This window comes from Sphaerodactylus townsendi, linkage group LG06 (assembly GCF_021028975.2).
Source record: "Sphaerodactylus townsendi isolate TG3544 linkage group LG06, MPM_Stown_v2.3, whole genome shotgun sequence".
NCBI classification, from domain to species: Eukaryota; Metazoa; Chordata; class Lepidosauria; order Squamata; family Sphaerodactylidae; genus Sphaerodactylus; species Sphaerodactylus townsendi.
The window spans coordinates 13,928,151-13,945,032 of NC_059430.1; the positions used below are offsets into that span (position 1 = coordinate 13,928,151).

The 16,882-nt window shown below is 47.6% G+C and overlaps 1 protein-coding gene across 9 annotated transcripts in view; it reads left to right on the forward strand.

Annotated features, from left to right (window-relative positions):
- Positions 1 to 16,882, forward strand: part of ABCC9 (ATP binding cassette subfamily C member 9) — a 107,269-nt gene that overhangs the window by 74,036 nt on the left and 16,351 nt on the right. For all 9 annotated transcript variants that reach the window (XM_048499509.1, XM_048499510.1, XM_048499512.1 and 6 more), the window contains 4 exons: positions 6,549 to 6,651; positions 9,713 to 9,814; positions 13,732 to 13,852; positions 14,947 to 15,077. In XM_048499509.1, the coding sequence (XP_048355466.1) occupies positions 6,549 to 6,651; positions 9,713 to 9,814; positions 13,732 to 13,852; positions 14,947 to 15,077 (457 nt within the window). The remainder of the gene's footprint in view (positions 1 to 6,548; positions 6,652 to 9,712; positions 9,815 to 13,731; positions 13,853 to 14,946; positions 15,078 to 16,882) is intronic.

The following is a 16,882-nucleotide window of genomic DNA, read 5'->3' on the forward strand; positions in this document are numbered from 1 at the left end:
CCCCCAAAAGTAAGACATAGCAAAGTTTTTGTTTGGAAGCATGCCCGACGAACAGAACACAGAAAAATAAGATATCCCCTGAAAATAAGACATAGTGCATCTTTGGGAGCAAAAATTAATATAAGACACCGTCTTATTTTCGGGGAAACACGGTATGGAAGTCTGGCCTATACAGGGGAAAATTATCCCTCAGATAACCTGAACCTCGGATACTTAAGGCCTTATGTGTCAACGCCAGTACTTTGAATTGCACTCAGAAACACACCATTATAAAACAGTGTTGATGCAAGCTATATATTAAGCAAAATCTCAACTTGTGAGGCGAAATGTAGACCAAAGTTAACACTGTTGGGCCGAATGGAAAAGCCATTAGGCAGGACATGTAGATATTTTACGAGGAATTTTATTACAACTTCAAGAATGTTAGTGGTGAGTTCCTGGAAACAGTCCCAATATCCCACCAATTCACCTATAGCTTAGGAAGTGCTGGTTAATTACGGTAATAGATAAGATTACAGTTTACAAACAGAGAAGACAGGAAGAGAAATGTGTGTAGTCGCTGTTTATGCCAAGATTGTCTTATTGATAAATTAATGGAACAAAGTTAAACCAGAGAAAGCAACGAAATGGACAGCCTTAAAATGTATTTAAATTGTTTGATTTAAGAGAAAATGAATCATTTTATTTGCTATGGCTTCACATATCTATGCTTTATATGTGCAAACTATCAGTATTATTGGTTGTTGTCAAATGAAAGTAATTTGACGTATATATCAACATTGGAGTCTAAATGTTTAAAAGAGCAACGCATCGGGGACTAATCGAAATCTTGCCGAGGAAGCAACCCATTCAATTGTATTAAATATTTAGCCAGGAGAATAGGACCGCTACCGCTCTGCCCTGACGGAGCAGCAGAAAAAGAAAATGGTCCACATAAAATGGAGGAGAGAACAGCATAAGCCATTTTTGGTTGCCACTGGGAAAGAAGATAGGATATAAAGTACTTACTTACTTACATTTATACCCAGCTTATATGCAGGATCTCTAGGCAGCTACAGCATTAATATATCTGTTAAAAATACACCATACAAAAGTTAAAAACCCAACCAGTGGTGGGATCCAAAAATTCTAGTAACAGGTTCCCATGGTGGTGGGATTCAAACTGTGGTGAAGTGCCAATGGGGCTGGGCAGGGCCCGACGGGGGCGTGGCCGGGCATTCTGGGGGTGGGGAATTCCTGGGCGGGGCTGTGGCAAGGACGCAGCCACTGCGCCGGTCCTTGGGCGGGAAACGAATGCACGCAGGCACAGGCTGCCACGCACGCCGGTGCACCTCCTGCTAGACTGCTTCAAGTTCTGCGCGCTACTGCTGAGAGGAGGCGCATAACTAAGGCAAAAATCACGTGGCAAAATCACCAATTAGTAACCCCCTCTCGGCACACACAAAAAATTAGTAACCTACTCTCAGGAACCTGTGAGAACCTGCTGGATCCCACCTCTGAACCCAACCCTAACCCTCACCACCTCCCCAACCAGCAGAATCATAGAGGGGGCCTCCAGAGAGACTAACCAAATGCCTGGGTGAAGAGGGAAGTTTTCAGGTGCCTAAACCCATACAAGGTAGGCGCCTGGCAGCCATCACAAAGAAAGTCCTCCTGTATGTCCCCTCCACCTTGGCAATCAATCAATCAATCAATCAATCAATCAATCAATCAATCAATCAATCAATCAATCAATCAATCAATCAATCAATCAATCAATCAATCAAATTGTTATGTCACTTCCGAGAGACTGCCTGGGTTGCAATGCCACATCCACCATGCTCTAGGACAGTGGTGGCGAACCTATGGCACTCCAGATGTTCATGGACTACAATTCCCATCAGCCCCTGCCAGCATGGGCAATTGGTACAGTACTAGAAACATGGCCAATTGGCCATGCTGGCAGGGGCTGATGGGAATTGTAGTCCAAGAACATTTGGAGTGCCACAGGTTCGCCACCACGGCTCTAGGAAGCATAGTAATTACCATAGAGATTTAGAGAATTCCTAGTTCTTCATAGTAATTACCATAGAGATTTAGAGAATTCCTAGTTCTTCATAGGAATTACCATAGAGATTTAGAGAATTCCTCGTTCTTCATAGGAATTACCATAGAGATTTAGAGAATTCCTAGTTCTTCATAGGAATTACCATAGAGATTTAGAGAATTCCTCGTTCTTCATAGGAATTACCATAGAGATTTAGAGAATTCCTAGTTCTTCATAGGAATTACCATAGAGATTTAGAGAATTCCTAGTTCTTCATAGGAATTACCATAGAGATTTAGAAAATTCCTCGTTCTTCATAGGAATTACCATAGAGATTTAGAGAATTCCTCGTTCTTCATAGGAATTACCATAGAGATTTAGAGAATTCCTCGTTCTTCATAGGAATTACCATAGAGATTTGGAGATTTCCTAGAGCGAGCGTTGTTGACTTAGCAACATCACTTCCAGCTGCTCAGCCACAAATGTGGTCATGGTATTTATCACGCTCTCCTCCCAAAGGCTCCACCCATTAAAGCTGTCAGGGACTGCAAGCAGAGGACCAGCAACCCTTTTGGGCAACCTTGTTAAAAATCCTATATCACGTCCCTTCTGCCTGACTCTGAACTTCTTTGGTATTTCTGCAACTTTCCTGTACACGAATACCAATGACACTTCCTTCCTCATTTTCCTATCTCTTAGCAGCTTTCTCCCTTTATAGGGCTTCGTTCGAAAGTTACAGTCCACTGGATATACTCTTCCGAGTTCATTATGTGCCCATTAAGCAGTAATGAACTCCCTCGCCAGCCATCCGCAAAGTTGCACACTCCAATTAGACTGGGATTTCGGTGACCTTTCTGACAGGATAAATGTCTAGTGATGTTCAGAAGGGAACCTGGAAGGGGATGAAAAGAAGGCAGATTTAGTGTGTCAGAGTTTCCATTAGGAGGAGGGGGGAAAGATAGAAGCCTGGCTACCAAAGAGAATCAAGTACAAGGCTAGAAACAGACAAGAAGTTTCAGTGTGTTTTTTTAAAGGAGAATTGAAAGTGGAATAAGAAGGGCAGACTTATGTATTACTGATTTTTTTCACAAATCTGTATCCTGCCTCTCTGCCTTCAACCAAGGGCAACCAAGTGGCTAACAATTTATCATCATCATCATCATCATCATCATCATCATCATCATCATCATCATCATCATCATCATCATCATCATCATCATCATCATCATCATTTAAATTTAATAGACCGCCCTACCCCCGAAGGGCTCAGGGCGGTTCACAAAACAATCAACATTTGAATACAACAAATAGTTTCAGTTAAAACAATAAATAAATTAAACATTAAAACACTAGCAGCAGTGATCTTCCACAATTAAAATAAGTAGATGATGTCCGGCATTAACCCCCCGGGAAGGGACTGGCCGATATTCAGTCAGCAGATGACAAAGCTGTAAGGAGCAACGAAGAAGGGCGGACTCAGCGGCCAGCCTCACCAAAGGCCCGGTGGAACAGCTCGGTTTTACAGGCCCTGCGGAACTCCCCGAGGTCCCGCAGGGCCCTAACAGATGGAGGAAGAACATTCCACCAGGCAGGGGCCAGGGCCGTAAAAGGCCATAAAACACACATGATACAGCTGCATTTTAAAACCATCAAAAATCAACCCCCTTTCCAAACACACACCATTAAAACAATCAGAAAAAAAACAGTTACATAAGAAATGTAATATAGTGCAGGCAGCAACCCCTTCAGATGCCACCGTCTCCTGCCCTCCCCTGGAGACGTGACAAGGCCACTCAAGCAGGTCTTGATGAGGTCACAGACTCCGCCCTCCAAAGGAGCCGTTTTCTCGAGCGGAACTGATCCCTGCCATACAGAGATCAGTTGTAATTCCGGGAGGTCTCCAAGCGACCTTGGCCCCTTTCTCCGTCCCTAATCCAAAAGCGGAACTCTGATCTGGAGGAACCGGGTTTGATTCCCAACTCTGCCGCTTGAGTTGTGGAGGCTTCTCTGGGGAATTCCGATTAGCCTGTACACTCCCACACATGCCAGCTGGGTGACCTTGGGCTAGTCACAGCTTTTCGGAGCTCTCTCAGCCCCACCCACCTCACAGGGTGTTTGTTGTGAGGGGGGAAGGGCAAGGAGATTGTCAGCTCCTTTGAGTCTCCTGCAGGAGAGAAAGGGGGGATATAAATCCAAACTCTTCTTCTTCTCTTCTTCTTAACTCAAGCCTCAATGGTTGTGAAACCGTTTCTGATCATGAAACGGATCCCTGGTCTCACACACCAAAAAAGTCGAGCACAAGACAATTAAACGAGATGAGCCACCAGCCCTGTGTTCGCGCAATGCATAATAAACCAGCCAAGAGCGGTCTGTATGTTTCCACAAGCCCAGACGCTCAGCTCTGACATGTACACAACGGCAGCTGGCCCTCTGCCACAACTTACGTGTTTCTAAACATCTCTGCTACAACGGGCAGCGGTTCAAGCTGAATTCTTTCCCCCACTAACTGAGAAATGGCCGGATGATGAAATTGGTCTGAACCGGGTTTTGGGGCGGGGTCAGGAGTAGAAGTTACGTAAAAGACCTGGCAACGACTGGTGGATGATGAGCCCGTGAGTAGTATACTGTCCAAAAGAGCGTCAGTGGTCTGATGGAGTCTCTTCTGGAATTTTGGATGGAACCTGGAAGTGCTCTTGAAGAGCGATGCTCTGCTACTGAGGCCCCTTCCGCACACGCAAAATAATGCATTTTCAAACCACTTTCACAACTGTTTGCAAGTGGATTTTGCCATTCCGCACAGCTTCGAAGAGCACCGAAAGCAGTTTGAAAGTGCATTATTCTGCATGTGCGGAATGAGCCTGATCTGGGCTATTGTGTTGGGTGGAGTGGAAGCATTGAGGAGTATGCAGCCTCGGAGGGAATACCATATAATGCTGGACTCTTCTTCAGAGGCATAGTGAGGGGAAATGGCGCCCAGGGCAACACCTGCTCCGGGTGCCCCCCCCCTGCACCCCCCTCCTGCTAAAGGAGCAGCCTGAAGGGGCGGGGCGAAGCTGAGGGGGAAAGGAGGAGGGGTGTGGGGGCTATTTTCTGGCCCCCACATGACTGAACGGTGGGCCACCCGGGACCTATGACCCCATATGTCCCCGTGGAAGCTCCATCTCTGCTCTTCTTCATGTGCCTGCTACGAAACAGCAACCGTGAACATGACATTTTTGGATTTTCAGATTATTGGTACACACCATGAGGTCAGTTAGGGCTGTGAATCAATAGTGGACTCTCTGCTTGGCATGCAGAAGTTCCTTGGTTCAATCCCCGGCTTCTCCATCTCAAAGGACCAGGTAGCAGATGATGTGAAAAACCTCCACAGGAGACCCTGTAGACCGGCTGCCATTTGAGTCAGCATAAGGCAGGCTCCCTTAAACCTAGGTTTTGAATGTGCCTCTATGATCTAGGCCCGTGGTGGCGAACCTTTGGCACTCCAGATGTTATGGACTACAATTCCCATCAGCCCCCAATTGGCCATGCTGGCAGGGGCTGATGGGAATTGCAGTCCATAACATCTGGAGTGCCAAAGGTTCGCCACCACTGATCTAGGCAGTCTGAGTATGGTGGCTTGTTTCATAAGAACATAAGAACCAGCCTGCTGGATCAGACCAGAGTCCATCTAGTCCAGCACTCTGCTACTCGCAGTGGCCCACCAGGTGCCTTTGGGAGCTCGCGTGCAGGATGTGAAAGCAATGGCCTTCTGCTGCTGCTGCTCCTGAGCACCTGGTCTGCTAAGGCATTTGCAATCTGAGATCAAGGAGGATCAAGATTGGTAGTCATGATTGTGTATGAAGAAGAAGAAGAAGAGTTTGGATTTATATCCCCCCTTTCTCTCCTGTAGGAGACTCAAAGGGGCTTACAATCTCCCTGCCCTTCCCCCCTCACAACAAACACCCTGTGAGGTGGGTGGGGCTGAGAGAGCTCCGAGAAGCTGTGACTAGCCCAAGGTCACCCAGCTGGCATGTGTGGGAGTGCACAGGCTAATCTGAATTCCCCCAGATAAGCCTCCACAGCTCAGGCGGCAGAGCGGGGAATCAAACCCGGTTCCTCCAGATTAGATACACGAGCTCTTAACCTCCTACGCCACTGCTGCTCCCCTATGTATGGCATTGTACCCTACTGAGACACACACACCCGAACACCCCTCCCCCAAACTCTACTCCCAAATCTTCAGTAATTTCTCCACCCGGGGTTAGCAACCATAATTTAAACAGATCACGTAGCACCCTGAGAACTTCTACCACCCAGAGTAGATAATCCTGACATTGGTCGAATAAAGCACAAACTCAGAATAAGGAGGCTTCATGGGGCCTGCATTAGTTTTCTTTCTTTAAAAAGTGCTTAGCACAAACCTTGCGTCAAATGCAGCATTATCAGTGAGTCTGGATGGCTGAGGCTCTGCAGTCCTTGTCATCAAAATGTATGTGTGCGAGCCGTTTGCTGCTAATGCAAGAGCCCTTTTCGTCATCCGCAGGCACGAAGCCAGGTTTAAACAACGCATGCTGGAACTGACCGACACCAACAACATTGCGTACTTGTTTCTGTCGGCTGCCAACAGATGGCTGGAGGTCAGAACGGTACGTATGGCATCGTCTTTGTCGGGGTTGTGAAACCTTTCCGCCGGCCAGTCGCTGTGCTTGAGGCGGATGACTCGTAGCCGGGATGCATCTGGGAAATCCAGAGAAGGTCATGTGCGACGATCCTCAAAATAGCTCAGTCTTGAGTTTGTTATGAATTTCTCGGCAAGGCCAAGAATGTCTTTGTTCGTTGCTGCCGTGTTGACGGTCGTTCAGTAGAGGTTATTAAAGCAAGCCACAGACAAAAGTATGGCGTTGCAGGCCTGTGGCAAATGGATTCATAGGCCCTTTTCCAGAAATGTTTGGAAACCATTTTCAATCCCCTCCTTTTACCATGATATATGTCCACACCAGAGGTGGGATCCAAAAATTTTAGTAACAGGTTCCCATGGTGGTGGGATTCAAACAATGGCGTAGCGCCAATGGGGCTCGGCGGGGCATGATGGGGGCGTGGCCGGGCATTCCGGGGGCGGGGCATTAATAATTTATCAGTTACTGTAAAAAACTCTTACTGTAAAAAAAAGTTCCTAATTTCCAGCTGGTATCTTTCTGTCCATAATTTAAACTCATTATAGCAAGTCCTATCGTCTACTGCCAACAGAAACAACTACTTATCCTCTAATTGACTGCCTGTCAAATAATACTTTCAAATACTTAATTTTGTTTCTAGAAATCAAAAGAAGGATACATTCCTTAAACAAGGAACTTTACCATATTTCTAAAACATGTTTTTAAAACAGCCCAACAGGGAGAATTATCCCGTTTTCTACCTTCACTAACCAGCCACATAGGAAACAACAGGACTTTATGATTTTTGGACCTAATGGAATTTCTAACGGAAAACCAATTAGTAGCCCCCTCTCGGCACACACAAATAATTGGTAACCCATTCTTGGGAACTGGTGAGAACCTGCTGGATCCCACCTCTGGTCCACACTCACTTCTCAAATTCATGACCACCATTATGTGTCCCCCCTTTTTCAGTTAGTGGTGAATCAGTGCTGCCATGCTTCGTGCTGCGAACTTTGTGCTGGTGGACTCTTAACTGGTTTTGTTTCCCCACGCCTCCTCCTGAAGCCTGCTGTGTGACCTTGGACTAGTCACAGTTAAAGTCCAGCAATGAACTTTTTGTTGCAAAAAAACTTGTACGCTCAAGACGTAGCCACTCGCAATACCAGCCAAACGTTCTTTGCGTTTAACTTTCCTAATAAAGTTATAATTAGTACCATTACGAGGGCTGGAGTCCAACATGTTATGTCTCCCTGCTGTCTTGGAATGGCAAAGCTGTAACGTAAATGGATAACAAGCTGGCAACATAGGCCATGTGGCCTCTGCTCCCTCATCCCTGCTTCCCATCCATTGGATGCATTCATTTCATGAAATAGAGGTCAAATTCTGAGCCATTAAGGGTCTGTCCACAGCCCAAAGTCCTATCCTTGAAGGCTGATTCACATGACGTTCATCCTGATTATGGAATTACATTTGCAAGTTATTCCTGTATCTGGACGTTACATCTAGAGCAGTGGTGGCGAACCTTTGGCACTCCAGATGTTATGGACTGCAACTCCCATCAGCCCCTGCCAGCATGGTCAATTGGCCATGCTAGCAGGGGCTGATGGGAATTTTAGTCCATAACATCTGGAGTGCCAAAGGTTCGCCACCATGGAGCTAGAGCATCCCAGTGTTTATCCAGCTTCTGCTTAAAGACTCCCTAGGAGCCAGTGTGGTGTAGTGGTTAAAAGCAGGTGGATTCTAATCTGGAGATCCGGGTTGGATTCCCCACTCCTCCACCCGAGTGACGGAGGGTTATCTGGTGAACCAGATGTGTTTCCGCACTCCTACATTCCTGCTGGGTGACCTTGGGATAGTAATGGTTCTCTCCGAACTCACTCAGCCCCACCTACCTCACAAGAAGAAGAGTTTCAATTTATATCCCCCCTTTCTCTCCTGTAGGAGTCTCAAAGGTGCTTACAATCTCCTTTCCCTTCCCCACTCACAACAAACACCCTGTGAAGTAGGTGGGGCTGAGAGAGCTCTGAAAAGCTGTGTCTAGCCCAAGGTCACCAAGCTGGTATGTGTGGGAGTGCACAGGCTAATCTGAATTCTGTTGTGGGGAGAGGAAGGGAAATGAGCTTGTAAGCCACCTTGAGTCTCCTTACAGGAGAGAAAGGGGGGATATAAATCCAAACTCTGCTTATTATTATTCCACTGTTGAACAACTCTTATTGTAATTCTTTTTCCCAATATCCAGAATTACAATAAGAGTTTCTCCCAGAGGTGGGATCCAGCAGGTTCTCACAGGTTCCCGAGAGTAGGTTACTAATTATTTGTGTGTGCCGAGAGGGGGTTACTATTTGGTGATTTTGCCACGTGATTTTTGCCTTAGTTACGCCCCTCCTCTGCTCCTCAGCAGTAGCGCGCAGAACTTGAAGCAGTCTAGCAGGAGGTGCACCGGCGTGCGAGGCAGCCTGCGCCTGCATGCATTCGTTTCCCGCCCAAGGCCCGGCGCAGCGGCTGCATCCTTGCCACAGCCCTGCCCAGGAATGCCCCACCCCCGGAATCCTCGGCCACGCCCCCGTCGTGCCCCGCCCAGCTCCATTGGCGCTACGCCACAGTTTGAATCCCACCACCATGGGAACCTGTTACTAAAATTTTGGGATCCCACCACTGGTTTCTCCCCATAATTTATACCCACTATTGTGGGTCCTGTCCTTTGCTGCCAACAGAAACAGCTCCCTGCCCTCCTCTGATAGCCCTTCAAATGCTTCAAGAGAGCAATCATGTCCCTGCTCAACCTCCTCTTGCCCAGACTGAACAGTCACAAGTCCTGCAGTCTTTCCTTGTCGGGCTTGATCTTCAGGCCCCTGATCTTCCTTCTTGTGGAGGATCAGGGAAGCAAATCTAGTTCACCAGATAAGAGTCCACCACTCATGTGGAGGAGTAGGGAATCAAACCCAGTTCTCCAGATTTGAATCCCCCGGTCTTAACCACTCCACCACGCTGGCTGTGAAGCTCAGTCCCCTCCTCCTCTCAGTGATGTGCATTTCCTTTTTCTTCTCAGGACTACCTGGGGGCTTTCATTGTCCTCACTGCAGCCGTGGCCTCCATTGCCGAAGGACCCACTTCCGGACTCATGGGTTTGGGTCTTCTCTACGCCTTGACGGTCAGTACAACAGTCAGTACAACAGAATGCAGCAGCCAGGCTGGCAGTTCAAGCAGGGATCGAATTACACCGATCCTATACCATCTGCACTGGCTGCCGATTGAGTTCCGGATTATGTTTAAAGTGTTGGTTTTGACCTTCAAAGCCGTTCGCGGTCTCGGACCTGCATACCTGAGGGACTGCCTCTCCCCATATTGCCCCGGTAGGCCCCTCCGCTCCTCGGAGGAAAACCTACTCGTGATCCCTGGCCCCAAAATGATCAGGCTGGCCTCGACGAGGGGCAGGGCCTTTTCAGCCCTGGCCCCTACCTGGTGGAACAGGCTCCCTAGGGAGATCAGGGCCCTGCGGGACTTACAGAGTTTCCGCAGGGCCTGCAAGATGGACCTGTTCCGCCAGGCGTTTGGCCAACCTGGTTAAAACAAAAACAAAAACATCTACCATGTCATCTGGCCTCCCCGTGGGCACAAGGGGGGGAGGGGAGTAGTCAGATGCCATCCACATTTTAAAATGGGTTCTGTTTTTATATAATTGATATTAAATTATGTTTTAATGTTTGTTTTAACCTGTTGTGAACCTCCCTGAGCCCTCAGGGGGAGGGCGGTATATAAAACTAATAATAAATAAAAAAAATAAAAAAAATAAAATTAAAGTCGACAGCCCTCTTGGACGCAATCCAAAGAAGTTCCCTAAAACGAGCCCCATGGAGTAGAATAGAGAATTCTTTTGGATGGGTCTTGTGGCCCATAATTCCATGGGCGTCTATGCCCTTGGAAAAATCACACTTCTCTTCCCAACTGTGTCAGTATTGGAAGAAAAAATCTTGCAAGTTATGGGTCCGAGCCAGGGCCAAGGGAGTTTAGAACAACTTGGCATGGCTTCAGAGCGAAGAGCTAATTAAAAAAAGCACGTACAGTCACAAAAATTCCCAGAGCCTGAATGCCCCCAATGAAAAAACCAAAACCAAAAGAGCGTACTGAGATTTCTGCGGACTGTGTATTACTATTCGGTGATCTTTGACCTCCTAAGACTCAACATGAGACCCGTTTTGAATATCTGACATAGTACGTTGCTATTTTGTCGCACGATGCTTCAGAGGGGGGGTCAAGGCCGGCTAAAAGGCAGGCTGGGAAATTTGGCACACGTGACTCCATAAATAAGAATCTTTCCCTTGACTTCTTAACGGAATGGTTCCCCTTCCCCCCTTCCTTATGCACAGAATCATTTGCAGGTCATTGCTCTCCTGGCTTTTCTTCCAGCTTCTGACATCTTTTGATAGATGGTTTGAAAAAGAAAAAAAAACATGGGAAACCCTTGAAGAAAAAAATGAGAGACCAAGTTCCAGGAAATGCTACTGTGTGTAAGGGGGGAAGAAAGGCAACACAGTTAGGAAGTCGAGCTGAAGCAAAAACACGTGATGGAAAAACTCAAGTTTGTGTGTTGCAGGACCACAATTGCTTTTGTCCCTAGGGTACCCAGCCTATAGGTTGGAGTGCAGTCTCCGGACTATAGAAATCAGTTCTCTTGGAGGGTGTTTTTACTTCTTACACACCACACCACACCATCCTCTCTTTCCACCCCCTTCTCTTCAACGCCTTGCTCCAGCCTGAGAAAATGGCCTAATTCTACCCACCTCCTCCCCAGTGGTGGGATCCAAAAATTTTAGTAACAGGTTCCCACGGTGGTGGGATTCAAACTGTGGTGTAGCGTCAATGGGGCTGGGCAGGGCACGGCGGGGGCGTGGCCGGACATTCCTGGGCGGGACATTCCTGGGCGGGGCTGTGGCAAGGTGCACCTCCTGCTAGACTGCTTCAAGTTCTGCGCGCTACTGCTGAGAGGAGGGGCGTAACTAAGGCAAAAATCACGTGGCAAAATCACCAATTAGTAACCCCCTCTCGGCACACACAAATAATTAGCAACCTACTCTTGGGAACCTGTGAGAACCTGCTGGATCCCACCTCTGCTCCTCCCTTTGTTTCTGGCTTAAAGACACAGAAACACAAAACCCCAGCACCAAGTTCACCCGACGGCCATTTTCTTTCCTCACTCTCTCACAGGCCCTCTCACAGGCCCTCCTCTGCAGTCGTTGGGGAACAGTTGAAAAGTCAATTCTCTTGGAGAAAATGGCTCCTTTGGCATTTGCCTCCTTTGGCATTGTACCCGGGGTCCTTCCCATCCCCAAACCTCAACCTCCTTCCCCAGTCTCCAGGAACTTACCTACTCAGAGTTGGCAACCCCCTTGGCACACCGTGGGCCTGCAAGAAATCTAGCTTGATGGTGGTTAGATTTCTAGCAATCTTAAGAAAACTTACAAGGGGAAAGGTGGTCCCCCGTGCCAGAAATGGTCATTACTGACCCACGGGGTGACATCAGAGGTGGGATCCAGCAGGTTCTCACAGGTTCCCGAGAGGGGGTTACTAATTGGTGATTTTGCCACCTGATTTTTTGCCTTAGTTACGCCCCTTCACTGAGCAGTAGCGCGCAGAACTTGAAGCAGTCTAGCAGGAGGTGCACTGGCATGCGTGGCAGCCTGCGCCTGCGTGCATTCGTTTCCTGCCCAAGGACCGTCGCAGAGGCTGCGTCCTTGCCACAGCCCCTCCCATGAATGCCACACCCCCGGAATGCCTGGCCACGCCCCCAGAATGCCCGGCCATGCCCCCGGAATGCCCAGCCCAGCCCCATTGGCACTACGCCACAGTTTGAATCCCACCATCACGGGAACCTGTTACTAAAATTTTTGGATCCCAGCACTGGGTGACATCACATCACAACTTTTTCTAGGCAGACTATGGGGTGGTTTGCCATTTCCTTCCCCAGTCATCTACACCGTACCCCGACCGTACCAACCTTGGAAGGATGGGAGGTTGAGTCAACCTTCAGCCAGCTACCTGAAGCTGACTTCCATCAGGATTTGAACTCAGGTTGTGAGCTGAGTTTTGACTGCTGTACTGCAGCTGACCCCTCTGTGCTCTGTGTCTTTAAGATTTACATCCTTTTAAAAGCCATTGACTTAAACAGTGGGGGGGGGGGTGAAGAGGGGAAGAAGAATGTGTTCCTTCTTTTGTACCTGTATTTTTTTTCATTCCCTCTCTCTTTCCCTCTACAAAAAGCAGAGAAGGTACCACAGATATGATTTCCTGTAGATGAGGATGCTGTAAGGGATGCCTGCCTCCAGGTAGAACCTGGGAATCTGTTAAACCCTGGATCTTTGCTCAATAAATGGACTCTGGCATATTATGCAGCAGCCTTTATTGAAGAGGTAGATCAGGTATAGGTTGAGAGAAAGCCAGTTCTATCTGAACTGGCAAAGTTAGCCCCATATATTCCCCTAGGCTCCCCCCTCCCAAATCCCCAGAGCAAGCATCTGGTTCCTAGATTACAATTGTGTCCAGCCCCAAGGTCAGCAGCAATAATACCGGAGCCACCTGGCTGTCCACCCACGACAAGATAACAACAATAAATCTTTCCTGTGGGTCAGTCATGCCAGTGGAGGCCTACTTCTCTAACAAGCGTAGCAAAGCCATAAAACTTAGGTCAAGGAAAGAATGCATAGATTAAGGTGACCAGACTGTCACTTTTTAAAAGTGGACGGGCGTGCACGTGGCTGCCCTGTCACAGGGTGGAAAAAGGGGAGTGCCCCAGAAGGCAGTGCAGCAGCCTTCCAAAAATCGGGACATTTTAAAAAACCCACGGGACGCAGGGCAAATTGGTTAAAAGCGGGACTGTCCCGCCAAAAGCGGGACGTCTGGTCACACTAGCATAGATGGCAGTGGTTACATATGTCAAGTTGGTTACAGATATCTGTGGTTGCAGATATCAAAGCTGATTGCAGATATTCACATAAATGTATTTCTCTTCAGCCCTGCCCTGTCCCGAGGGGCAACACAGCCTATTTTCCTTTTTCTCCTGTTATATTCCAGATCACAAACTATTTAAACTGGGTGGTGAGAAACCTGGCAGACCTGGAAGTCCAGATGGGTGCTGTGAAAAAAGTGAACAGTTTTCTCAACATGGAGTCAGAGAATTACGAAGGCACTATGGGTAAGATGGTTTTTAAGTGCACAGAGAATTTTGAAACAGTCCCTGTCCTGCTATTTCACCGCCTAGAAGGAGGCCATATTGACAAAGGCTTAATGCAAACAAACAGCAGACATTGTCTCAGGTTTCACGTTTTTAAAACAAATCTCCCTTTACTTAGAAAACCAGAAGCTGGGCAGCAAAATTCACACTTAGCCTGATATGCGCCTTTTTGCGGGTAAACAACCACTCTGGTTAACAAACACTTTCTTCTGGTAAAGTGACATGGGAGATCACAAAGGGCAGGGCCTTTTTAGGTGTGGCTCCTTGGCTATGAATTCCCACTCATTTTCCTCCACTTAGAGCCAAGCCTCTTAATTTTCCAATAGGAGGCCGAAATTTTGTTCTCTCCCAACATTTGTATGGTTGAATGTTCGGGGCCTTATGTCATTCTCTTGTTCAGACTTTTACTGCTGGCCCTTTTCACTTATGGCGACTTATTTATTTATTTATTTATTTATAATTGGTTTTATATACCGCCCCTCCCCCGAAGGGCTCTGGGCGGTGAACAACACAATAAAACAATAGTTACAATAAAAAACCCATTAAAACAACAATCAATAATATTATATTGGCATCCAATCATAAAAACAGAACTTCATAGATCCACCCTGGAAAATAAAACAGAGAAGCGGAGAACCCAGAATGTAAAGAAAAGGAGGGAAAGGGGAGGGCATCAGCTGCCCGGCCCACTCAGCGCCAGATGGAACAATTAGGTCTGCTTACAGGCCCTCTTGGAACTCTCAAAGATCCCACAGGGGCCGGATAGTTAATGGTGATAATGTGTCTTTCCACCAGGCAGGGGCCAGGGCTGTAAAAGCCCTGGCCCAGGTAGAGGCCAGCCGCATCATCGAGGGGCCAGGGACCACCAGTAAATTGGCCTCTAACGAACGTAGAGGCCGTGTAGGGACATATGGGGTAAGACGGTCCGAAGGTACGAAGGACTTCATTTTTGTTGTTCTTCTGCTTTTTATGCCGATTGACTATTACTGCATGATGAGCTCTAATGTGGGCACAGAGTGCGGGTGTTCATGTCTGTCTCCTTTACCGTCTTTCAGAACTTTCTCAAGTCCCCAAAGACTGGCCGCAAGAAGGGGAAATCAAGATTGACAATCTGTGTGTCCGTTACGAAAACAACCTCAAGCCCGTTCTCAAGCATGTCAAGGCTTACATCAAACCTGGCCAGAAGGTTTCTCCTTTCATTCTCTCCCTTTTATCAGCTCTCCCATCCTGTGGAGGAGTGGGAAAACAAATCCACTTCACCAGATAAGAGTCTGCTGCTCAGGGGGAGGAGTGGCAAATCAAACCCCGGTTCTCCAGATTAGGGTCCACCCAGTGGTGGGATCCAAAAATTTTAGTAACAGGTTCCCTCGCCAGCCCCCCTCAGCAAAGGGGGCAGAGGCGTACCTAGGCAAACCTGAGCCCCGGGCAAAACCTGAGTTGGATGCCCCCCCCATGGGCAGCCACCCCACCGCGGCCCCCCAAATTTTTTTTGCACCCAGTCATTTCTAAATCATCATCACATTATAGAAAATGCCCCAACTCACAAATCTGAACACAGCAATGGTGAAACACACAGGTTCTTTGATAGAGACTGGTGAGATAAAAGGTACAAAAGGCTGAGAATCAATGAATTGCAGTACCTGAAAGGGATTAACCCAGTTCAGGGAGTTGCATTATTAGTCGCAATTGCTATATGGAACCTTCAAAGGCAGTATGCCTCTCAGGGAGGCGAGGGCATGGAGATGGAAAAGCGGACCCAATTAGTAACCCCCTCTCGGCACACACAAATAATTAGTAACCCACTTTCGGGAACTGGTGAGAACCTGCTGGATCCCACCTCTGGGTTCACCGCTCTTAACCACTGCACCATGGTGGCTCTCTAAGAACTTCATGAGGAACATGCTAACCAAGTGATTGTAGTTTGTTAATTCCTTCAGTTGCATGCAAGTTAAGCAGTTGAATTCACCCTGACGTTCCATGATGAAGCCTACTGCAAGAGCAATTCTGTGTCAACCAACTTTGTCCCTCCACTATAGGTGCTTAGATGGTGCAGGTTGTGGCTGGTTTCATCACGAATACAAACCACATTCTCTCATTTATCAGGCAATGGACCTGCTCTCTTGGGCCATTTAGGAGACCCAAAGGGCACAGAGTTACTTGCAGTTCAACCTTTCTTTATGCCAGCACAGTTGGAGGAGACAGTGATGTGAAACAGAGTTGTAGCTCCAAGGGGAAAGGGGGAGTGACATACCGGGGGGATGCCCCTGTGGGGGTATGGTGGGGGCATTCCAAAGGTGTGGCAGGGGCATTCTGGGGTGGGACGGGGGTGTTCTGGGGCGGGTGGGAGTGGAGGATGCACTAATGCACCGGGCACGTTTCCCCCTTGCTGTGTCTCTGATGTGAAAGACCTTCACCTGACACCCTGATGGGCCACTGCCAATCAGAGTAGACAATGCCGAACTTGATCGACCAGTGGTCTGACATATTATACAGCATCCCCACTGAACAGGGAGAGGCGGTGTCTCAGTGGAAGACCATTGGCTTTGAAGGCAGAGTGTCCGAGGTTCGATTCTTTGGCATTTTCTATTTTATTTATTTGTTTATATATTAAATTTCTAAATGCCCCCCCCCCCCCGAAGGGCTCTGGGCGGTGTACACCAGACCAGAAACAGTATTACATACAATAGGCCAAAACAACAGTACACAGAATAAAATAAATTAAATCAGGTTAAAACAATTTACTAATTCATAAAACTAGCAGCATCAATACCGTGCAATACGATACAACAAAATTATAACAAAATTATAAAAGTGTGGCGCCCGAACCCAAGGCCGGGCGGGGGTACCATGTTTCCCAGAATATAAGACAGTGTCTTATATTAATTTTTGCTCCCAAAGATGTGCTATGTCTTATTTTCAGGGGATGTCTTATTTTTCTGTGTTCTGTTCGTCAGGCATGCTTCCAAACAAAAACTTTGCTATATCTTACTT